Source organism: Ctenocephalides felis, unplaced genomic scaffold (assembly GCF_003426905.1).
Source record: "Ctenocephalides felis isolate EL2017-DRISC unplaced genomic scaffold, ASM342690v1 CF-g0.4_SCAFFOLD_03570, whole genome shotgun sequence".
Classification (NCBI taxonomy): Eukaryota; Metazoa; Arthropoda; class Insecta; order Siphonaptera; family Pulicidae; genus Ctenocephalides; species Ctenocephalides felis.
The window spans coordinates 10,841,514-10,867,592 of NW_020539724.1; the positions used below are offsets into that span (position 1 = coordinate 10,841,514).

The 26,079-nt window shown below is 28.4% G+C and overlaps 2 protein-coding genes across 2 annotated transcripts in view; one reads left to right on the forward strand and one right to left on the reverse strand.

Moving 5' to 3' along the window:
• Positions 1–645, reverse strand: part of LOC113383370 — a 23,090-nt gene extending 22,445 nt beyond the window's left edge. Inside the window, 3 exon segments of the mRNA XM_026621642.1 lie at positions 30–164; positions 305–386; positions 471–645. Coding sequence (XP_026477427.1) covers positions 30–164; positions 305–386; positions 471–645 — 392 coding nt within the window.
• The window catches only part of LOC113383373 (muscarinic acetylcholine receptor gar-2), a 103,335-nt gene that overhangs the window by 25,118 nt on the left and 52,138 nt on the right, over positions 1–26,079 (forward strand). The window lies entirely within an intron of this gene.

The window sequence follows — 26,079 nt, forward strand, 5'->3', positions numbered from 1 at the left end:
TTTTCGTAATTTCTTCCCACTGTGATTACTGGATATCCTTTTTGGTTTGCCAGGAATCCATAATTTTTTCAACTGTTAGATCTTTTGGCAAAGTGCCTTCTACTTTTGCTACTTGTGTTTGCAGACCATCGTAAAGATTTTTCGGGTTTGCATGGGAGTGATTTCTGAAAAAAGGCAGCAAATTTAAAGATATGATTAATGCATACCTGTAGAATTATTGGCACAACATTTAAAAAAAAGTTTTTCATTGCCACTGAAGTTCTTGCATTAATAATGAAAAAACTTAGTAATATTCAATACTAACTTATTATTAAGATATGTGTTCAATCCTTTGCTGAATACTGCATCTGTGAGTGCATGTTGCATCATTCTGATTACGGTTCCAGCTGGAAATTTTATTATTTAAGATCAGATATATTTACCAAAGATCAATGTGCTTCAACCAATATAAAAACATTCTACAAATTTACCTTTATCATAAGCAATTCCATCAAAAACGGATTTGATTTGTTGAGGACTTTGTACGCCATAATTCATTGGACGAGTGGTTTCCAAACTGTCTGCCGCAAAAATAGATTGCAATGTGTCAACCACATATTGCTCCATAAGACGCCATTCTTTTCCACCTGAAAATAGTAATACCATAGAAAAAATTCATACTGGATAGATCTCTACTAATTTATAAAAATAGTTTACTTTATCTGCTGCAAAATATTCGAAAATGTGGCAAATCCTTCATTTAACCAAATGTATTCCCACCATTCAGGTGACACCAAATTTCCAAACCATTGGTGACCGAATTCGTGAGCAATAACGCAAGCTACTGCCTTTTTATCAGACATGGTCGAATGTCCTTCCTTGTACAGCAATCGCGTTTCCCTATTAAAAAAATTTGATAATTCCAAATTTTCTAAAGATATATTCATTTGCTAAATGGCTCAGATTTTTACCTATAAGTTACCAAACCCCAGTTCTCCATGGCACCTGCAGCAAAATCAGGGATTCCAATCTGCTTCATCACTGGAATTTCGAATTTGATGCCAAGATATGTTTCAAGACTTTGTAAAATTTCTTTTCCTTTAGTTCTTGCATATTCGGCTGTTTCCAAATCATCTTTTTCAGCATAAACTTCAAAATCTGGTCCATTACTTTTGTGTTCGTATTTCGAAATTACAAATGCCAGCAAGTAAGTTGACATTAGTGGTGTATCGTCAAATTCCGTACTTATAAGGGTGTCGTTATAATCTCTGTAGAGAAATGGACAAAATATAATAAGAAATCAAGTTGGTCCTAGATGTCAATATTGACATCATATGTTATTTTAAAATAATTTTATTATTATAGAAAAATAATGTGCTACTTACACTTTATCTGCTTGCCTTTATTGGCATATTAGATATAGCAGAATATTTTTTGTCATTTATTAAAGTAAGTCGGAAAACTGCTTTAAGATGAGGTTCGTCGAAACAGGGAAAAGCCATTCTTGCTGAAGTTGATTCGAATTGCGTTGATGCCAACCACCTAAAATTAATTTAAGACTGTGTTAATATAGATCTATATTGGTACAAAATGATTTGAACTAATCTCAATATATATTTGTTTATCTTCCATTTTTTTCGAAATCTGTAAAACTTTGGAAAACTTTTGAGATTAACTGTTTTAAGTTTTAGAGATCTTAGGGCTCATAGAGATTGAGAGATAGAAACTGCAGTTTCTATCCAAAAGTTTGTAATTTGGTAATCTAAAACTAAGATGTATAGATTAGCAAATTGAATAAAAAAAAATCAAATCAAAACAAGAAGGAATCCTAAAATTTTAAATATTTGTCTCGATTGCTGACGAAGGTATAAAAATAGACTTAACAGATTTATTGAAAAAAAATTGTAATATATAACTGATAGACAACGACAAAAAGTTGTCTATCTTATTTGTTCCTTCATTTTTATTTTGTGAATAGATTATACTTACTCAATTGTTTCGCCCTTTTTGTAGAAACTTCTATAAAAACCATCCATGTTTCTGTCCAAGTCACCTTCAAACTCGATGAATAGGAAGTATTTTAAATCTTTTTTTAAATCTTTGTCGAAAAAGATGGTGTACTGTTCAAGCTCTTTATTATACTCAGGTTTCAAATGATTTACATCATTTGCACTACTATCATGGACTTTAATTGAATCATCTTTTATTCTTAATCTTCTGTGATGTAATGTTATATTTTGGTGTTTTCCAAAGGCGTCAAATGTATGACAACTGACCCATTGAAGTTGAATTCTGGATCTAATCTAGTTTCGAGTGTAACATCGTATTGTAGAGGTTTTATATTTTTTGGTAATCGATAATATTTTGTATCGACAACTGGTGGGCTAACATCTTTTCTTGGAGTGGTTGGACCAGCTAAAACGCAGGTCGCCAAAAAAATTAACGACAAAATTATTCCTGGGGCTTGCATTCTGTGGAAAATATTATATTTAAATATTTAAAAAATTCAGAAAAATCATTTATTATTATTTGTAATTATTTTCCAAAAGCGTTACCGCTATACATACGTCTTATAATTTTGACGTAATATTTGATAAAAAATATCTTGCACAACGGCTTTATGCGTAAAATTATAGATTGGTAATAAATTAATGATAAGATAAAAAAGATTGCTCCAAATCAATATCGTACGTGTGAATCTTTGTCTTGTCATGATTTACACAATATTGGATTTATTCAGAATGATTTTTATTGGATGACGAAGTTGTAAAAATATAAGATACAAATGATACGATCAAAATTTTTAAAATAATCGTGAAATACGAAACAACATAAGATTGAAATCCTTTAACGACAAAATGAAAAGTAGAAATTATAATTTGGGAGTAGAAAGTCATATATGAATAACATAATGCAATATTAACTTGACTAAATTTTTGTCCGATTTTTTCATAATTTTAATTTTTTGCTATTACAGTTTATGGCGACTTAAAAATTGTTAATTTTTTTTAAATAATTGCAATTAAATTCAAACATACATTAGAAAAATGAAATAATTTTAATAAAAACGGTCATGAAGGGCAAAAAGAAGAGATTATTATATTTTATTATTAGGAAAAGCGTATATAAAAACGACATATAAATGAAAAGTTAGTATAGAGATTGAGGTTAAAACTAACAGAAAAATTAAAAACATACATACACTTTAAAAAATGTTGAACTAATCATATGCAAAAATCGTAAGCTAACATTACATGAAATGCTTCTAGAAATCACATTTATTACACTAAATACTTTCATAAACTTTGGAATATTTTATTGGAAGGTTTATTGCATCAAATAAATAATTTAAAATTAATTCGCAATTGTCGAGTCAAAGTAATATTTAATTATATAAAAATTCTTACCTTAACCCACGAAAGTTAACACACTAATGAAGAATTCTATAATAAATCGAATACTTCCAACCGTTAACCTGCCTTATCAATGGCCATGGATGAAAAACGACAAAGCTCTGTGATAAAAGATAAAAATATTAATATTATTTATCGTTTGCAATTAGTTTTTATTTGCAGAAGTCCAGTTGTTTTATATTTGGATTAATAATTGAACAATTTTACCATTTCCAGAATCGAAAAGAATAATAAAGCCTTGTATTGTTTACATATTTTTAGATAAAGAATTATGAAAAAGCTCAATATAAGAACTATTTCTTAATAATATGAATATTTATAAAGGTAATACATAAGAAAAAAAAAATGAAAATTTTCATGAAATTATCAAAATTTCATCTTTTTAGTTTTATTTTGCTTCACTTAATATAGCTGTTTTCTGTGCTTATTTCAAAGACACATGTTGCTACAATTACATAAAGATTGCTAAATGAATGTTAAATTTAATTTTACTAGAAACGTTTTATTTTAAAATTTCTTTATTATTAATTAGTAAAATAAGAAAGCTAAATTCAAAGATAGTAAAAGTTATTTCTAATTTGTTAACAATTTTGTGTAAAATGTAGAGTCATGTGTATTTGATCGCGTGTACAAAATCTGTTCCAAAAATCTCTGAAAATTTGAATTTTATCATTGTTACATGTAAAACAATCAGATTTACCGACATTTTTGGAATTTGAGTTTCGAAATAACGATAAATTTTATTGATAGGAATCGAGCTCGTGCTCGATTGGGCATATCAATATTAAGATAAAATTATGTATATATATATATATATATATATATATATATATATATATATATAATTATAAAAGTCATTCTGATTAAAAAATTGATCACGATTTGCTGAAAATATGACATATTTATTAAACATTTTTTGTTCTGTATCTTGAACTGCAGACTTGTTTTTGTTTATATGTGAAGCAATGCATGATAAAAGGATTTACTATTTATGGCGATTATTTAATGATTAATATTAAAAAAATGTTGATCTTAATTTTTTGGAGCATGTTATCTCAGACGTAATTAATTACAAAATATTGTGATATCTTCATTGTTTTCATCCACATATTTTATTTTATTTTTTACAACACTTAAATATCATCGCAGATACTTTGTATTAGGGGGAAGTCCCCTAGTGGCGGACACCTAAGGTTATTTATAAATAAATCAAAAATATTTAACGAAATATTTATCAAATTATGATTTATGTTAGATAACAAAGTTAGAAATCAAACTAAATTAACAAAACCGCAATCTTTGCTAAAAAATAATTAATACTATCAATCAAACTTTGGTATCAAAAAAGATGATTTTAAACAGTGGCATCAAGTACCGGACATTTCAAAATAACCTGCATTGATCACATATGTAGACATCTCCACACTCTGGAATGCCTGCACATGTATCTTTGACGAATATTTTTAGATATTGCAAAAAAAGCCACTATTCATCCACCCTTTTGGCTTAGCCACACCGATGCTCTCAGTTGGCAATATTGAATAAATACAAAATTCTATGACATGGGTTATTTATAAAGGTTTGATAAATAAAACAAAGTTAGTACATAAGAATTCCTTGCAAAATAATTTTTACTTAATAAGTAATTTTACAATTACTTAATAAGTAATCTTCAACTTGATTAACGTCTTAAGATACTTCTGACAATTATAGCATATTGTTTATATATCTGCTGTGAGCAATTCCTAAATTTCATATAATCAGATTTTTACTTCGATTTACAAATAGTGCCAATAAAGGTATGTTGAAGAATCTAATTAACTTCCCGTATATTTTATAGAGTTTTCCTCAATGTGTACACATTTTGTACAATTTTTTTTTTTTGGCTTCCGTACCAAGATTTTCAATTACGGTACGGGAAGTTCCAGCAATTTGCCTTAAGGCGCGATGCCATGCACCCCACTAGTTTTCTAGAATTTTATTATATAAAGTAAAGGTAACTATTTTTCCTGCAATGTACATATCGAGATGGGATTATCATGTCTTGAATTTAACCTGAACATCGATCTTCAGTATCGATTTAGTCATTCGGGCGGCTATAATTCGCATCCGTTTCCAAGCCAGAAGCTACATGTCCATATTCCATCTCTTGCCTCTGGATAGAGTCGATATTTACTCTCCATATGTACATATCTATCGAAATGGAGTACTTTGTGAGGTAATAATTTACGTGGTTTACTTAGATTGATGTAATTGATGACTTTATCAACGCATCTTACCAATTTACCCATCATTAGGTGACATGACTTAACCATTTGGCATAAGAAGATTGAAACGACATTGGTAATAAAATTATCATATCATTTGCAAAACTAAGAAGATCTCATTGGAGTTCTTCTTAGACCTCGCTCTCAAATATTGCCAATTTAGCTCATTGAAATTTTTATGAATTTCTGATTGCTAAATGAGAAATTTTTAACTCTTGTTAAAAGATATCAAAATCACATTTCATTCATTTATTGCTAGTTGATAGAAACATACCAGTATAGGTATGGAAATAAAATGATTTATATTTCTTTTTCTACTCACTAGTTAAAAACTTATATTACTATTACTTTAATTACTGCCATAGTTCATATGTACCTTTTCCTAAATTATTACTTTGGTAGTGTGAAAACAGGCAATTCCATCATTTTAACTAATGTATCCTACTAATGTATCCTCCTGTGCAAGGACAATGTAATCTGTCTTTTTAATTGTAAATGATTCTCGGCATGCATGAAATTTACAACCCATTCTCCTCGACCCATCAACAAGCATCTAGTTACAGCTTCGGCCTACGGGTCCATTCTGGAAATTATTGCATGACGTCGAGATAACTGAGCGATTCCTATCATATTTCTATGCAAATAGGATAAATAAATAATAAATACTAGTGGGGCGCATGGCATCGTGCCTGAAGGCAAATTGCTGGAACTTCCCGTACCAAAAATTATTTTTTTTTAAAAAGATTAACATTTTTGAAAAAAAAAATTACTCTGAAATAAAAATAGATTTTTGAGTAGCTATAAATTTTTGACAAAATTTACTTTTTTTGACTTACTTATACTTATTGTTAAAATCTCTATAAATTATCTTATAATTTGATGTGCATATGTCTAATGATTATTTTTGTCCGCCAAATGGCATTTTTTTACTTTTTTACTAGATCTTCGAAACCGCTAGATCTGCCTTCATAAAAAATTGATCAGTTCTTCATTTTGTTAATACAAGTAAAATGTTTTTTGAATTATTAAAATCGGACGTTCCATTCTCTTAAAAACTGAGTTACCGTTTTTGGCATTTTTTGTCCCATATCTTTGGAACGGCTAGACCTGCCTTCGCGAAAAACTAATCAGCACGTCTCCTTATCAATACGAATCGAATGCATTTTTGTATTATTCAAATCGTTTCATCCGGGTATCCGCACACACACACATACATCCATTTTATCTAAGGTATTCCAAAATATTCAGAAACCTTTGAAACGTAAAGATATATAAAAATTTTCATTTAAGAAAAGTTAATAATAGCTGCAAGTAGTATTTTGCCTTAAGGCAAGTTGCATTAACTTCGCGATACCTATAAATAATTATATATAATAGTATAATAATAATCTTTATCAATAATAATTGAGATTTCTTTGTCAACTAAATTTATAACATTGTTGATAAAAAAACAGAATATATGGTGCGCTTTATAATTGCATATAATCTAATTTACTTTAGGTAAAACGGCCAACTGTTTATGTCAAAAACAAGAATTTTGTTTTTGTTAAAAATTAATAGATACAATTTCTAAATGCTATCTTTCGAACATACATATAATATTGAATTGCACAGATTAATTTGTTTGACACGTTTCATTTCATTCATTTTGGGTTTTAATAGTGTATTTTATTTAAGTATCGACGTAAACTGTAATCAGTAGCTATCTAAAAAATATGAAATGTACATGTTTTGACATAGATTCTGATTAGAATTACTTAAGTGCTCGACAAAATTTTAAAGGTTGATGAATTTTTAAAATTGAACCGCTTGTGGTAGGTCACAACACTACGAAATCTATTGTTATACAAAGTTTTATCAAAATCGTCAAAATTTTTGAAGAAACGGCTCGGCTTTGTCAAAAACTAATAAACGCCATTCCCAACCAATATCTTTCGCACAGTTTTTGAATTTATAAAATCGATTCTTGAAATTGGGCTAACACGTGGAAAAATTTACGAAGATGATGACGATTGTCCCGCAAAACTGACCAACGCTGGTCACTATCCGGTTGCATCAAATGGCTTTTAAATTTTTGACTTTGGTTCAGACGTTTTTGAGAAAACGTCGACAGTATGGACAATAATTGATAAATTTCATTTATTTATCTCAAACAATTTTAAGAAAAATTGAACAATTTTACCTATTTCAACCTATATCATCCTCTGTACCTTCACCATATCATCTCTACCGTCTGTTTGGAGCTTCGGAATCTCGTTCCGAGTGTGTTTGAACAGCAAGTTCAGACTCTCGGTATCCATATATACGACATAGACTACCAGGGAGCTTATCTGGACTTGTTACAGAAACTAATTAGGATTGTAACACGATTCTACCGGGCTATGAAGTGTTTGTTCAAACACTATTTATATGTATATGCGCGAGGTACGTCGACGCCTCTGTGGAAACCTCGCGTGACCCATTTCGCGTAAAAAGTTCCTCTGTGCGAAAAAGGACGGCTGAAAAAAAAATGGAAAGACGGAAAAACACAGGCGACGTGCTGCAGAGGGTTTTTCATGTTTGTGATTTTAAAACAGACTTGGAATGGATTCAGGATTATTGCATTAATCATTTGTACTAATCGGCTGATTAAGATTTATACCAGTCTATCGTAATTTTATTGCGAATCTTTTTTCCAAACACTGTTTTCGGAAATAATCAAGCGTCTACGAGAATTTTCGTACAATATTTTTCTTAAAAAAGGTTTTTACTTTACAAAATCAATAAATTGTTGACGGTTGTATGGCCTTTTATATATAGGATGGTTTACATATGTAAACTCGAGCTGAACGTCAAAAATAGTGTAATATAATTAATCCTAAATCCTAAGCATATGTTTACGGTTGTACGACCGTTTATATATAGGATTATATATAATTAAACATATGTTTACGATTTTAAATTAATTATATTACAATATTTTTGACGTTCAGCTCGAGTTATTGCAACATGCAAATAAAAAATCAAATTCTCAATTTTATTCTACGATAATATTTTGAAAGTTTATCAAAATATTATATAAACAGCTAATAATTTGCATAAAATATTACATTACCTCAGTGAATTTGTTTTTTATCATAGGTATCCACAACCGTGGGTGGAAACTCTTCAAGAAACACTTTTCCAATTTTAATAAAAATTGGAAAATTCTCAAATATATTATATGCAAACATATATCATTTTATATATCGTTTCATTTATAACTTTATTGCATATTTAATGCATTTTTCATACATTATAATGAGCTTAGAAGTCCCGTTTTTGAGTTATTTGATCAAAACTTCTACAATTCAAAGAAAATTGGAAAATTGACTTATTTTATACTTTATACTATGTTTCATTTAAATATCCTATTCTATCGAATTTATTTTTTTTGCTCTTAACAACTAATTTCTTCGCCCTTTTTTTCTTCTAAACCTACTCTTCTTGAATTTTAATCTTACTTTTCTTCTTACTTCTAATTTTATTCAAATTCAACTCATCAATGTAAATTCTATTTAAAATTAACTTCCAAAATTCCACTTCTTTCAGTTATATGCAATTTCAAATCAAACTTGATTAATTTACTTAATCAATAAAAAATAAATTAATTTATGAGTGATTAAAAGTATTTCGAGTCGATTTATTACACATAATTGAAAGCAAACTCTGAGCATTTTCTAAAAGCAAATGTTCGAAAATCAATAATTTTTATAGATGAACCAGCTTTCGAAGGATTTAATAGTTTAGTATGTTGATTAAGACCAAGTACTCTATCGTTATACCAAGTAAATCGTCTAATTTCAAATTCAACAAACGTCAAAAAAACTACTCATTTTCTCAAACTTTGGTGAATTTTTAAAATTAAACTACTTGTCGTAAGGCCGTAATATTTTAATAAGTTGTATAAGACCATGATATATATCATCAAAAAAACGTCAAGAAAACATAAAATCAGCGAATCGGATTTTCGATGGAAACATAAACTTCTCCTCCAGGAAGTTAATAAAATTATATTATTGATTGGATTATTGAGTACGTGTATGAGTTTAATCGATTTTAATTAGTTTTTGCTATTATTTATCAGTTTATTTATGGCGTACAAGAGCTTAATTGGGTTTAATTAGTTTTTGCTCAAAATAATATAATTAAGATTTAATTTACTCATTAAACGTGTATACATTCAAAATTTTCTCATAGGTTTTAATAGGATATTCAGTTTATTTTAGCAAAATGAAGTAAGTTATAAAGATGAATTAACCTGATGTATTAATAATAAATAATTTAATTTAATTTATTATTAATCCATCAGCTTCCTGAAATGTCAAAGTATAGTGAACTCCAATTTTTATTTCGCGAAGTCATACAATTTTTTAGCAAAATTTTCATTTTGCTGACCTTAAATTTTGCCTCTGAGGTCCCTATAGACTACTTTGGAAGTCACTGATTAGTACTTTAAATGAAGAGAACTTTGTACAAGATTTCTATCAATATTATTATTACATTCAATGCGGACAAAAGCAATGTAAATTGCTGCCATTAATGAGAGATTAGTATGTTTGCTATTAATTTTCTAATTCCACCTTTGTCCCGGGTAAAACGTTCACAAAGCGATTCGTTGTTTGTTCAGACCGTCTGATATGATTCCTCCTTAAGACATCAGTAGAAAATCAATTTGATATTTCCGTTTGATAAGCAGTCACGTGCAATCGGTTGTTTGCCTAAAGTTAATTAAACATTCGGTATTAAAGCAAACAATAATATTGATTTGTATTACACTAGATTTGTTCATGATTACAGCATGAATTCTGCACAAACTGGGCTTTGAATTCTATTTATCTACTATTTTACAAAGATTCTGCTTTATATTTTCTATTATTAATTGGTTGTTTGCATGAAGTTAATTCTACTTATTGTCATTTATTTATTCTATTTTTTTCTACACATTTGCTAGAAGTCCACAAAGGACACTTGTAAATTGTATGGTGAAATAAAAAGACTGATTTGATATCATTGTATGTGATATGAAATGTCTGCATACTTGTGCAAACAATTCCTTGAATTCTATTCGTTTGTTTTGCAAAGATTTTGCTACATATTTTCTATTTTCTCAAGTAACTACTCTCACGTTTTCATAGAATTCTATATCCTGATACAACATTGTTATTTCAAATACAAATATATTTTTCTTGGTAATACAAAATAAATTTTTGGTAACGCAAAATATCAAAATACATAAAACACTAAAATTAATAAATGGTGAGTTTTTATAGGATTTAAACTTGATCTGAAATATAATATATTACTACATTGCAATCTAAAATATAAAAATGAATCGCAAAATGTGTTGGTAAGCGCATAGCTCATCAAGGCCTGAACCAATTTGGCCAATTATAATTTTAAAATGTTCGTTGAAGTCCAAGGATGGTTCTTACACTGAGAAAAAATCGAATAATTGCCGGAAAACCACTAAAAACAGCCCTTTTCTTTTTCACATACAAACGTTAGTTTTTTCATATTTTTACCATCATATTTACTCAAGTCGATGGAGCGTTTTGGGTCTGAAATTTTTTTACTGCGCTCCAATTTGTATGAAATTTTGAAATTAAGTTTATCTTACTCTCAAGTTCAAAAGTGAAAATAATTTTGACGGGATGACATCCCTCTCAGTGGTGTAATTTCATTTTTGTTTTTCAAAAAAACGTCGGATATCGATAAAAAAACTAATTATAAGAAAAAAATGTGTTAATTATGTTTTTCAAAAAAGCAAATACTCATCATTTTACTTGAAGCAGTTGTACATTTAAGATCCATATGGGTGAATGTATATACATTACTGAAAAAAATCATAAAAATAATTATGTCTCCATCAATTCCGCAGAGTATTTATGAAAGAAGATGATTAAACCACCTTCTACCTCCTGTTGCCTACATTAAAGTTAATTTGATGTCTGGGCGGTAACCGAAAGCTTTGAGTACTCAAACAATATCGAAAGTAAATGTGTAAAGTTGAAGCCAGAGAAAGGCTAACAATGAAATCAATTTTTATATCGACGGTTTTTGCCGCTTTTGATATGTTTTTGTAAGTTTATTTTGGAATATTGACTTTGTACATGGAATTTGAATTTGGGAAATATCGATAATGAGTGGAAATGTTGGCGGAGATGTAAAAAATTCAGCAAGGTTAGGATTGTACATATTTGGTCAAGGTTGTAGGTAGTCGTTGTTCATTAAAATAAAAGCTTGTTAATATATTGTGGCAAATAGGATGCTTTGGAAAATTATTTCAATTGCGTGTTGGCTATATCTACTGATACGATATTTTATATTTCATAACACATAGGAAAGTTGGGTATTTTGTATGATCCTAAACGACAATAAAACATTTTTTGTCTTGGTTGGATATGTTGCATACAATTGTCATAGATACTTGCAGTAAACAGAATTGTGCAGGTGCGTTCGAAACTTATCAATCTTTGATAATGTGTATCAATTTTTGTGATTGCTAAGTTATTTAAATTTTTACCTTCAATAACTTAAAAAAAATCACCTTTTAACTAATCGTCGTTAGTTAAAACAAAACTTTGGGGCTAGTTTATAGAGTTCTTTGTAGTTCAAGTTTAGTGCTACAATAAAATCAATTTCAAAAAATCAAGTCATTAGAATGCCTGCAAGTTTAAAAAAACATATATAAATAAAAAATGACTGTAACTCTATGAATATGCTTTACTATATATTTTAACTTCTCTTTCCCAAGATATGGAAAATAGTCTTCATTTCAAATATCAATCCTTTTGTCGAAAAACATCAATTCAATTTGCATCATTATCCTTCGTCCTGCAGACTCGAACAAAATCAGTAATATTATCTTATTGTGAAATAATACGTCTTTGAATATCAAAGTATGATTTCAATTTGTGTTTTATGTTTTATGCCTTTATGAAATCATCTGTAATGACACAAAGCTGGTTTTTAGAGAATATCTCATTATCTTCGCGATTTGAATGTCTATGATCATATTTTTTATAAGTCTGATGATAAAGGATTTTTAAGAAACCATATCAAAATAGCTAAAATATTACCCACTTTTATTTAAAGACAAAAACTTGTCTTTTATAATACTAGTGTTTAATATTTCAATCATCTATATAACGATGCTAAAATCTAATTCCTTGGTAATATTATTTTGTAAACTTGATAGAACAGTATTTAGTGTGGTAATTGAAACTGTCAATACTTCATAAATTGGCTATTATATTCTGATGCTATTTTGCATCAGTTTATAATAAACAATTTAATTAATGTAACATGAGCTTGTTATATGCTGGAAATTGATCTCAACGTTCAAAAGGTCCAAGAGTAACTTGATATTCTCTAAAATAGATAATATATTTTCTCCTATATTTTTTTTATTCTTAAAAATATTACTTATTTACTTGATAAAAACATAACTTAATAAAACATTTATTTAATAAAAATAAATATTACTTAATAAAACTTACTGAATGTAAATGAAGTGAATAAATTTTGGAGGTTTGTTTTTATACCAATTTGAATATAATATTCTATTAAAAATTTTTAATAGCCAATTTTAAATTATAATTATAATGAAAAGCTAGTATAGGCAAATACTAGTTAGTGCAAAATTTGATTTGCTACTTTCTGCAAATAATTTTATTTTTTTTTCATGATAATTAAATATTTTCACGGAATTTATATCAATGCCTTTTTCAAACTTCTCAGATCTTATTTTTTTGATTGAGCTTTTACAGCAAAAAGTCCACGATTAAAAGCTTTAAAAGATCATATTAAGGATTAATAAAATGTTGCAATGTACAACCTCATTGTGTAGAGAATTATAACATAAACGGTCTACTGAACGTATTCGATTTCACAATTACAATGTCAGAATCCTACAAAGAAACGAGAAAATAAGTGTACACATCAATTGAAGTACATTTTATAGCAAAAAACATAAAAGAACTGATATGATTTTATATAAAGGTAATCGTAAACGCGATTTAGCACAAAGGACTCGAGTAAAGAATCGTGAATAATTGAAATCCAACTCTTGTAATGATCAAACATAAAATATTTATACATATATATTTCTATATATTTATTGCGGATTTGTTTATTTCCATTTCCAAATGTTTCAGCCCGTTTTCCCAATAAACGAAATTTTGCTCTTTTTTCCGTCAATTTTAATTACATATTCGATGTTCGGCAATAATTAAATTAAATTGTACATTCCCGCCTCGATTTGAATTCTCGGTTAGTTTGATTTGGTCGAATGCAAACAATATACAAATATGTATAGAGGGATTTATTCGGAACATTGTGTTGTAACAATTTCAGACTGGAAACTCAAAGCGATAGATTTAATTAATTTCGAAATGTAATAAGGGAAATCTAAAATTTAAAATTTTACAAACGTTAAATTAAACAATTAGGAATGACAACTGGGTTCTAATGATTTAGATGCTTTAATATTAATACATGTCAGTAAATAAATACAAGAATATTTAATGTACGTTGGTTAAATAAAAAATGTTACAATTTCAATGTTTTCTGAAAACATCATTTTTACACTGCTTTATCTGAATTTATCAAAAATTATCTGAGACACCAAAGGCATCAGTTTTTAGAATAAATTATAAACTGTTGATTAAAATTAAAATTAATAATATAAATTAGCTGTTACAAATTATGAAAACAATTTGTATATATCGGTCACTTACGAAAAGATCATTTAATAATAACATTCCACATTAATAACAAATAAAATAAATAGTAACATTAAAATTCTACATTATTATTGCATAAAATATACGTGAATCACTAACCAATTTTTATTAAATAAGACATGTGATTGAATATCTATTTGTGTACAATTATTAAACATACACACACACATATATATATATATTATGTTCACATAAAATTTATTGTGTTCTTAATAAATTATTCAGGCAAAGTCAAAATATAAATAAAATAAAATAATCAAAATAAAAAATAAAATTATTATAAAAAGTATCATAGAAAACTTTCATAATTAATTTAATCTTAAATTAAATTTATCTCAAATATATTAATACTATTTTAATAAAATAATTTCACTTGAAAATAATTTTTTATAAAAAAACTGTAAATTAATATATTCATAAAACACTAAATATAAATTTTATAATTTAATTTAGCAATCAATATAATATATTGTATAAAAATCAGACACTTTCTTGACTTAAAAAATTAAATTCAGCATGTTTTGATAGTAAATAGCTTAAAATACTACAAAATCACTTGAAAGAAATTATTGACATTACATTTTTAAATCATGTGTTTATATTTAGTTTTTATAATTTTCATAATTTCAATTGACTGCAGAATACTAAAACACAACTAAAAAATAAAAATTATGACAATATTGTATTAGATTGCTAAAAAGTACAATAAACTATGTTTATTTTAAACAAACACATCAGTTAGGTTCATCTACTATATTTCAGCCAGAATTAAAAATGTCATATTTACAATTTTCTAATTTTATTATATTATGCAAATTTATCAAAACTTTATCTCAAGAATTTCACGATTTTCCAAAAAATGTAGTTCCTTGGTTTTGTTCCTATGTGTAATTCAAATTTTTATCTTAAATTGGGCATGATAATTATAGATATCTAAAGTCAATTTGTTAATAACTTTGTAAGATTTGTTCATATATCGAATTTGTTTCTACTAAGTGCCAAGTTTGTCCAAAATTCCTCAAAACCCAAAGCCATACACAACTTTTTAGTGTAAACTTCATAGAAATTTCGAGTGTATCCTCCACCCGACGAGAAAGGAGCTTTACCGCCCCATGGCATGCGCGTGGTCCCAGTGCCCGCTTGACGCTACCACTGCCGTGTGCGAACTTTCAGTCACGGCTTCGAGCTTACCACAGAAGCCGGCGTACTCCAAAAAAAAAAAAAACAGAAAATATCAAAACATACCGAAAGATAATTTATATATAAACACTTGGCACATAGAAAAGTGACGTCTCGGAAATTAATTTTAATTTTTAATAATACAAAATAATAAATAGTTTTTAAAAATACCCCCTACTCGTCAATATCAGCAACAATGAATTTTTTTGCATGCGCGTTTAAAAATCATAAATAGTTAGTGTGTGATTTTTTTCAATACTTTTCTTGCAGAAAATTTTTTAGACAATAACTATGCGTGTATGTTAATATTTGTACCATAGCAACTTTATGTGTAGCAACGCGTTAATTAGATTGTAACAAATTCAATAGTTCAGTTTCAAATCGTGTCGTAGTCAACAGTTTTTATTTATTTTTTATCGAGTGTTATAGTATAAATAAATAAACCGCGATATTACTATATCCATATATTGATCAAATTTCTTGTGAAACTCATTCTATTTTGTTCGCTGAACTGGACAATAATGTAATATTATCCGGGAGGCCAACAGGTTGCATCGATTATCAAAGCTGTTGCTATATAGTCTTTGTAGAAAGGCAATTTTTACAGAGGTAAGATATATGTTATTGTAGGATATAAATTATATTGTTTTTAAAACATCCGAGTTTAAATTATTTATATAAAATGATTTGCGCAAGGAATTTTTTATTTAGCATTATTAACAGTTATGAAATATTTTATAGCTATGAATGCATGAAACTCCGAAATTATGACCGTCGTTGAACATATGAGTAAGAAAATATAAATTTGTTATTATACAATTTGCCAATCCAAGCAAGTTAATTTTCATTCCAAAACCAATTTAGAATAACGTCAGTATAATAACTGCATTATTATTTTTTTTTTATTATTTTATAGTAATTTTCAAACCTGTCATGAAAGAGTCAAAAAATAAAACTGATTAAAAAAAAGACTTCAGAAATACCAAATTTGCATATTTTCATTTAATATGATTTTTTTTAAATTCTACCCTGGCAGTGTTTTGGCATAGTGTACTGGCAAATGGGTTTGGATGATCCTCGAAGCAGCTTTTGTAATTGTCTGAATGTGTTTGTATGTGGACGTCTTTATGGATTAACCAATTCGATACATACCTCGGGTTATTTAAATTTTTTTAAAGTAATTTGTTTTGGCATCTTTGAATTTGGAGCTGATGCCCATAGTTCTATACCGTATGTTCATATTGGCTTTATAATTAAAAGCATAATTAATTTTATTACATTTACATTCTTGTTGGAAAGTTGTGTATTGTGTATAAATTTATTATATCTAAACAAATTTAACGACTGCTTTTTTGATGAAGTATTTATTGCTAATACCGTGCACATACAGCCTTTCATACTGTTTTTCTAAGTAGAAACATTCATAAAGAAATGTATTACAAGGTGTTATTACAATTTTCTTCTACTACTTGCATATTGTGTAAACACTGAAAAAGTATTATTATATATCTTCGTAAATATTATTTCCTGTTGTTTATATCAAACTATATCCAATTACGTAAATAACAAACATATTTTTCTCTTCAAATTTATTTATCTGTGTAGTATTTATATATGCTGACATGAAATACTACGTATTCGTTACAAAGGTATATAATATTTCGCGGTATTTGGCTGAAATTAATTACACAGATTTACTTCATAAATGCTTTCTTAATACTTGTGTTGTAATATAAATCATAATGGTTGTATATTGCTTGTTCGAGAACACCTGGCATTATATAGCTATTTTCAAACATTTCAACATTAATCAACGAAACGGTATTCTGTTCGAAAATGCCTCATCTTATAAATTTATGGTCCCTAAGGTAAATTATAAAAATCGGCCGAAATTTATAATGATTTATTGTAGATTGATAATTTTTGTGCATTTTGGAAAAGGTATGTGTTTGTTTTTTGAGATATAAATTCTTTTAGAAAAATTCTAAACTTATGTAAAAAGAATATATTCTTATTCTTATTAATTCTTAAGAATTATATATGACAAAATTTATGTATTTATATACTTGAAACAAATAATGTGTTCGAGATATGTCATAAAGGCACAAACCAAAAGTAAATATTCTATCGAACTTTTTTTGCGAAACTTGGACCCAAATTTTTTAAATCACCTCCCACAAAGTATTTTGTCTCTTTGCCTAAAAAATTACTAAATCTTCTCGCCAAACTGTAATAATTCCTTCGGACACAACTTTTATTCTTGTATTCATGAAGCGATTCCGAAATACTTTAAGCTTTTCTCAGACGTGTTACGTGGGGTTCGTCCCAAAAGCTTGAAAGCTTTTCTTCAAGGCTGCATGTTCCTCTATTTTGCAAGGACACAAATATTATACAACTTTATGCATACTTATCATATTATTCACAGCGAACGTTCTGAATTTAAAAATACACAGAGAATTGTTTGAAAATAACATAATATTTGAATAAGATTTGGAGTTGGAAGGAGCTACTACACGCGTTTTTTATCACGGTTTGTGTAAATATTGTCGTAGAATTTCCGCGTTTTGTTCAGATTTTTTTATCAATCCAGTGCGAATGGTAATCCAATGTTTGTGTAATTCAATAAATGTTTGCAAATTATTTGAATAAATAATTAATTGAAGAACTTGTTGTGAAACTTTCACCAGATTGTAGATAAAATTTTGAACTTAGCTTCTTATAGATCTCAATGCAATACATATTTTTATGACACAATTTGAAGATATTACTTATATTAAAAAAAAGATGTCTAATAATGAAGCATGATTTAGTTTTTTTTTGTTGTGAGTAGAATTAATGAAGCAAAAATGATGCTTCGAGAATTCTGCAAAATTTGATCTTGGCTTATAATATGTTTATGATTATCATTAGTCAAAACATATTCATGTAATATGTTTACTTCGTTAAATTATTTATTTTCCAATCTTGAAATCGACCTTTCCTAAATCTTTCAAGGAAAAAATCCCAATGTCATTTCTGAAATTCTATTCCCAAAATCTCCAACAAGACCTCGGTCACTTTCTTTTGGGTTGGACTCGATTTTAGCGTTTCTTCGCACGCATGTGCGTCTGGCATATTAATCTAAAACGTTCTAATAAATAAACGAAGGCATCGTTTAGGGAAAGGAAATTGTGAAATGTCACGCAAATGTTCGAATAATCCAACAGCTGGATATACATACCGCACAAATTCACCTTGAGGGATGGATATTTGCCCAAATTCTTGAAAAGGAACTTAATCCATTCTATATAGTGATAATAGTCTACATAGTGGTGGGAAAATTGTTTTTGCGAGCATGTTTGATCTCTTGAAATTCTTGAAAGGGAACTTTATCTAATTGCTAATTGCTAGCATGTTTGACCCCCTAGAATTTTTGGAAGAAAACTTCATCTAATTCTAGATAATTAGTTGTGTCTGGAATAATGCGTTTGTAACTATATCGAAATTAATAATTAATATGTCTAAATAAATTAATAATTATTATGTCTAACGGATAAACATTGGTACGGAACCCATAGGAATGTAAACAAAATTTATACTTATTGTTAAAATCTCTATAAAATATCTGATAATTTGATGTGAATTTGTTTAATAATCATTTTTGACCGCCAAATGACTTTTTTTTTTACTTTTTTACTATATCTACGAAACCGCTAGACCTGCCTTCATAAAAATTTGATCAGTTGTTCATCTTGTTGATACAAGTAAAATGTTTTTCGATTTATTCAAATCGGACGCTCCGTTCTCTTAAAAACTGAGTTACCATTTTTAACACTTTTTGCCTCATATCTCCGGAACGGCTAGATCTGCCTTCGCTAAAAACTAATCAGCACGTCTCCTTATCAATACGAATCGAATGTTTTTTGAATTATTCAAATCGCTTCATCCGTGTGCCCGAAATCGTCGACAAAAATTGTATCCGCACACACACACATACATACATTCATTTTTTCTAAGATATGCCAAAATGTTTAGAAGATTTTAAAACGTAAACATATATGAAAATTTTCATTTTCGATTTTTTTGCGATTACTATAACTTGCCCTACGAGAAGTTAACTAGATAAATTTCTGAAACATCATGGTAAAAACTAGTTTTAAGCCAACTAATACAAGAAAAGTATAGCTAGATTCTCAAATTATTTAATTTTTTTTATTATCACAGTAGTATCCAAAAATGACGTCTAAACAGTGTTGACAAATTTATCATGAAATCTTCGAAACTGACATTTGATATCACGATTCAGGTTATCAGTATATGACTTACTTAATAATGCGAGGATGCTCTAAATCAGACCAACCCTGATAACGGCTACAAGGAGATGGAAACTCATGATAATGAAAATCGCAAAGCTGCCGACAAACGACAAATACAAATACTAAAACAAATATATATATATATATATATAATATATTTGTATATATATATATATATATATATATATATATATATATATAAGATCTTATATCGAATAACTTTCCCGGTAAGGTCAGAGGGAGTAACCTTTGTTTTATGAACAATCAAAGGTGGGCAACCAAAGATATAACTTTTGCGGGTATGTCGTGATGTGGGACTATTGAAATATTCTTAAAGATAAGTGGTGTTTTACATTGAATTCTAGAACTGATTTTAGCCTAATTAATAGCTATTAGTTCATGGAATTATGTTTAGTAGTTCCTGAGAAAACATAACAAGTCACATTTGAATTGAGAAAAGTTTTAAGAAAATGCAAATTTAATCTGATCGTGGATTTTAGTGAAATTGGCAAATCGAATTTATGGCAACATCTATCTTTGGAAAGTTAATAAATAGATAAGTAACTTAACAAATAAAAACTGATAAACCATTTTAAAAAAATGATTTGGTTCTGAATATGATCTGAAAGTTTATTTCTAATTACAATCACGGATTTGTTACAAAGTTATAATTTATTGGTTATTTACTATACATGTTGTTAAGCGGACTTTTCTTTTAGAAGTGAACAACTAGTTCAATTAAAATACTCCGCTACCCCCTGTACCAAGGGTAGCAACCATTCCCTGTAAAGCTTAATGCCCTGAAGGTTGTCACCTTCATGGCCAATATAAAAAAATAAAAATACGTCCGAACACTTATTTTAAAATAACAAAAATTCAATTGTGAATAATTTTTAAAAATATATGAAATATTTGTCAATATTGATATTGTTTTAAGTTATATGTGCTAAAAATATGAATATTGCAATTGAAGCAAATTTCATCCTGCATCCTATGATACGATCGCTGAACATTATTTGCACTAAGAAAACCCACTCAATTTCGATCTCGGGCATATCCGAGTGATCTATCTTTCACAATAGACCAAGTCGGTATCCATATAGTATTTCCAGTAATCGAATATGTATTTCAAGTATTTCGTACATTCCTCTATCTATTTAATCCATCACTTGAACGTGTTCCCATTGAAAATCCATCTTTCATACAGAATGCCAGAGAGGTGCTAAGAAATCGCAATGTACGAATTACGCCGCACGTGCGAGCAAACATATAAACACACTTATACCTGAAAGGTAAGTTCTGGAAAGGCTAGAATTACAGGTGATGTGTTTTAGACATGATATAGGACAATAATAGTCTCAACTTGAATGAAAACTGACACACTATTGTTTTACAGAAATTTTCTAGAACTACCTGTTATAAAAATAATCAATAAATTTAATTTAAATTTCAAAGTGCACAAAGCTCTATAATTTATTCATCTTACTGCTCATATAACTTAAAATTAATTTTTATGCTTGCAAATTTATTATTAACTTCCCGTAGGGCAAGTTACAGTAGGCGCAAAAAAATCGAAAATGATAATTTTTATATATCTTTACGTTTCAAAACCTTCTAAACATTTTGGCATACCTTAGAAAATGAAATGAAACACACCTTAGTGTGTGTTGTGTATGTGTGTGTGTGCGGATACAAATTTTTGTCGACGATTTCGGGAACACGGATAAAGCGATTTGAATAATTCAAAAAACATTCGATTTGTATTGATAAGGAGACGTGCTGATTAGTTTTTGGCAGGTCTAGCCGTTCCGAAGATATAGGGCAAAAAGTGTCAAAAACGGTACCGCAGTTTTTAAGAGAACGGAGTGTCGCTTTGAATAATTCAAACAACATTTTACTTGTATTAACAAGATGTATACTGATCAAATTTACATGAAGGCAGGTCTAGCAATTATGGAGATCTAGTAAAAAAAAAATGCCATTTGGCGGTCAAAAATGATCATTAGACATATGCACATAAAATTATCAGATATTTTATAGAGATTTTAACAATAAGTATAAATTTTGTTTACCTTCCTATGGGTTCCGTACCAATGTTTATCCGTTAAACGGTGTTTACGCGCTTCGATATTTCGTCTCTATGCAGTTAAAGTAGTACAATTGCTTTGAAAAAAAGTTCAGAATTTCCAAAATAATTCAATAGAAATTTTTCTTCAAAAAGTCTTTTTTTTCAAAAAAAGTAAATTTTTGTCAAAAATTTATAGTTTCTCAAAAATCCAGTTTTTCCAGAGTAAATTTTTTTCAAAAATGTTAATCTTTTTAAAAAAAAATAATTTTTGGTACGGGAAGTTCCAGCAATTTGCCTTAAGGCACGATGCCATGCGCCTCATTAGTTGAAATATAATTAAAAAGCTTATTTTTGTATCACTATTATTGATTCATAAAATGAAAAGTTTTTATTTTTCATCTATGTTAATGTAATTAATACTTCATTGAAGTTTCATTTTGCTCGTACGATATCATTCATATGAGTTACGTTTTATTCGTACCATGATATTGCAATTTAAGTAAGAAAATATTTGTTCAATCGTTCTATTGAATTTATCGATTTTAATTTCAATTGATGACCTCTAATTATCTTACAAAGCAAATATTGAATTTTCTCTTTACAGTATTAAATAGATTGCAACTATATTACTTTCTGTTGGTGCAATGTTCATTAGAAGTAAATAATACTTCGTATTTATACAAGTCACTATTGCAATTTATATATTTATATAACTATATATTATCTTAAGCTTAAGATTAGCATTTTTTAAATGGAAACTCTAATTTTTAAACTAACAAAATTCTCTTGAATGAGATCCAATTCCAAAAGAGTTACATACGAGCAGAGATAGATTACATTCTGTGAGCGTCCTAGGTAAATTCGTTTTGGTACATCAATTTCAACTGAAGCATGTCCGTGTTTGCTCAACTTCGTAAAAAAGAAAATTTGTTCCTCGGAAAATCATTTGGTGCATTTAAAGTTACATTTTAGATAAATCCGTACAGGGTTTATCAATAAAATATCAGATACTTTGAGTTTATCAATAAAGATAATTGTTGCTTTAAATCTGCTTAGGATCCAACTTTGTCTAAGAGAAAATAATCTATATCAAAAATGCTTGATGAATATTTGTTCAATAACAATTTATTTTCTCATATTTTTTGTTCATGCATTTTAATAATATATACAAAGTATTTTATTCATTATTTTTCATTAATTATTTTCTTTAATTTATCTTAGTTCTTTGCAAATCTAAGCTGAATATTTTATCAATATTTAACTCGAAAATCTGATAATCAGATTTCGCTGATGAAAGGAAGTAATCTTCGTATCCGATGCAAAATATAAATTTCGCTCTACTTCACAAGATTATCTTAAATATTCTTGCTATAAAAATCTAATATTCTACGTGAATCCACTGCAAAGTTATTGAATTATTTTATAGATTATGAAAGTTGGAGAATTTGCTTAAACGACTTTAAACTAATCGGTACGGATAAAAATCTACAAAAAATATAATGCGAGTCATTTATGTAAAACATTTCTGATTATGAAAGAATTTATATTAATTACTGTCAAAGCTAGTAAATTATTTGAAAATCTTTTAAAGTTCGACGAAATTATTTTTTCATATGAGGGAAAAACGGTGGAGACGCCTTGTTATTTTTGAAAAGCTCGGAAAGCTCGAAAGCTCGACATGTTTTTCTCAAGTTTCTGCAATTAATAAATATCAAAGTTAATAAAGATGTGGATAATAAGTGATATGTTTATAATATTATTAAGAATTAATATTGCTATAGAAGTATTAATATATAATAATAATAATTTAGATAATTTTATATGCTTTACTATTTTTATTTATAGATAATTTTTCAATGCCAAAGTGTATGAAACGGTGGCGACGCCTTGTTATTAATAAAAAGCTGATAAAGCTCGAAAACTCCAACATGTTTTGCTTGAGTTTCTTCAATTCAATTCGAGTGATATTTTGCATATATGTGCTCTTAATATTTAAGACTATTTTATGCTTAAATATAAAATATTTGAATAAAGTCCTACATAATGCATGTGTAAAGATTATAGAAATTTAGATATGAAACATGATGGTTTATATGAAAGCAAAGTACGCCGTTAGAATTATATCATAATATTTGAATATTCATTACCCATTTGGATGAATCCGATTGATTCTGCAATATATCACAAAACGCTCCACTAATTGTAACCATCAAATACCAACTCTGTATTTAATTTGAATATCGAATGAATATCAATTGTGCAACAGTAGATAGCTTGCAATCAATATTCTCCATTTTATTGCCGATTAAATTTGCTTTTGCTAAACAGCAAATTCTATTATGATTAAAGCTTTCGTCGATGATGATATTTGCAGGTCCAATTAATTTATATCAGAGTCTGTAACAGAATATCTGTCATCGAATAAGGTTTGGGATTGCGGTAGAAATGTTCTGAATTTGCGTATTAATTTCATTGAATATGAATGGAGATGATTAGTAATTGATTGATTCTGATTGCTATATAGGAATCTATTGATAAAGGGTAGGATGATAATAAGGAAAAGGATTTAGGACAATCAAATATATTATATTTATTTTCATTAAGAACCAAAGTATAAGATATGAACATGATGTATGATGTATGATTAAAGTGTTACGATTGCTTTTTTTGCAAATCTCGACCACTGACTAACTAATATATAGTTACATAAATTATTGAATCTGATATTGTTCATTATACTACGAGTGTACTATCCACAATGTTTATATGTATAATTTACGATGGAATTACTTTGCATCTAATCTATATTCCTGATAGTGAATTTACATTAAAAGATTTGCATAAAACAATACTTAGTACAATCAATAATGAGTCCATTTTGTAATATCCATTTGAAAGGCATGCGATGCTAGGGCAAGGTATCAATAATAAATGAGTATCGAACTACAAAGTGCCATTGTCATCTGACGATTCCCATATAGTTGTACGGAAACGTAGGCTTATTTGTGGTTCCGGGGGTTGCGATAAAAATATTTATTTTATCGAGATGCCGGTCGATACTTTGGCTGTATACCTGTAATTATGTTACATATTCACACCAAAAGGAGGAGAAGAAAAGAAGCCTACAGGAAAAACTATGGCTTTCTAAATAATTGCTAACATATTTAGTCATGTTTGGAATAGCGTTCAGTACTAGCTGTTAATTCTATTAAATGCAACCCCATGGCTGGCTTCTGCATTTAATATATTTTAATTTGGTTTTCTAATATTGATTATATTCTAGTTGTATGCAACAATTCCTGTGTGTGTTTCAGTATCTTGTCTAAATTTGACTCTTGTCTCAAATATGTATGTGTATGTACATTTATCATATTCCTTAATGTAGCATCTCATTAAAAGAGCTCGTTAAAATTTAGGATTCTTCCTCATTGCATCTGCACAGCAAATGATACATTTGAGTCCGATTCCTTTATTGCATTTATATAATACTTTTATTCTTAGTTTTTCTCGAAGTAACTTAAACTTACCGATAATAGCATTGCCACATAAAAGAATCATGAATCTTCGTTCCATCTAAAAACTTTTGCCTCAATTCAAAATAAACTATGAACTTCTCTAAAACTTCAACAAATCGCAGACAGGAACCTCCTCATGTAACTTTACCGTTTTATGCAAAAGTCTAAATCGCATTTAGAAGAACATTTTCCGCGATTGAGCTGAACTCATTTTTCGTCTGTGTCATTTTCACATTTTCCATTTCGCCTTATTCCCATTTTCCTGTTTTTCACGATTTTGATATTCATCGTAGTCTGGAAGTAGGATACACTTTTCAGCAAGGGCTCGCAAATTGTTGTGTCTTAATAATATATTTAGGATGGATATAGATGTTATTGTTCGTGGAGTTTTATACGAAGAATATTCGAATAGAGCAATTTAATTGATTTTTAAATAGGGAATTGCGTGGGTTGAACATTTAATATGTACAAATGAGTGTACGCAGCAGGAATCTATAGTAAATGATCAGTTTCTTTTTGTAGTCGACATATGAAGATATAAATTACTGGCGAATTAATGATGCCTTTACAGTTTGTAATGATCTTTACAATTCTGACA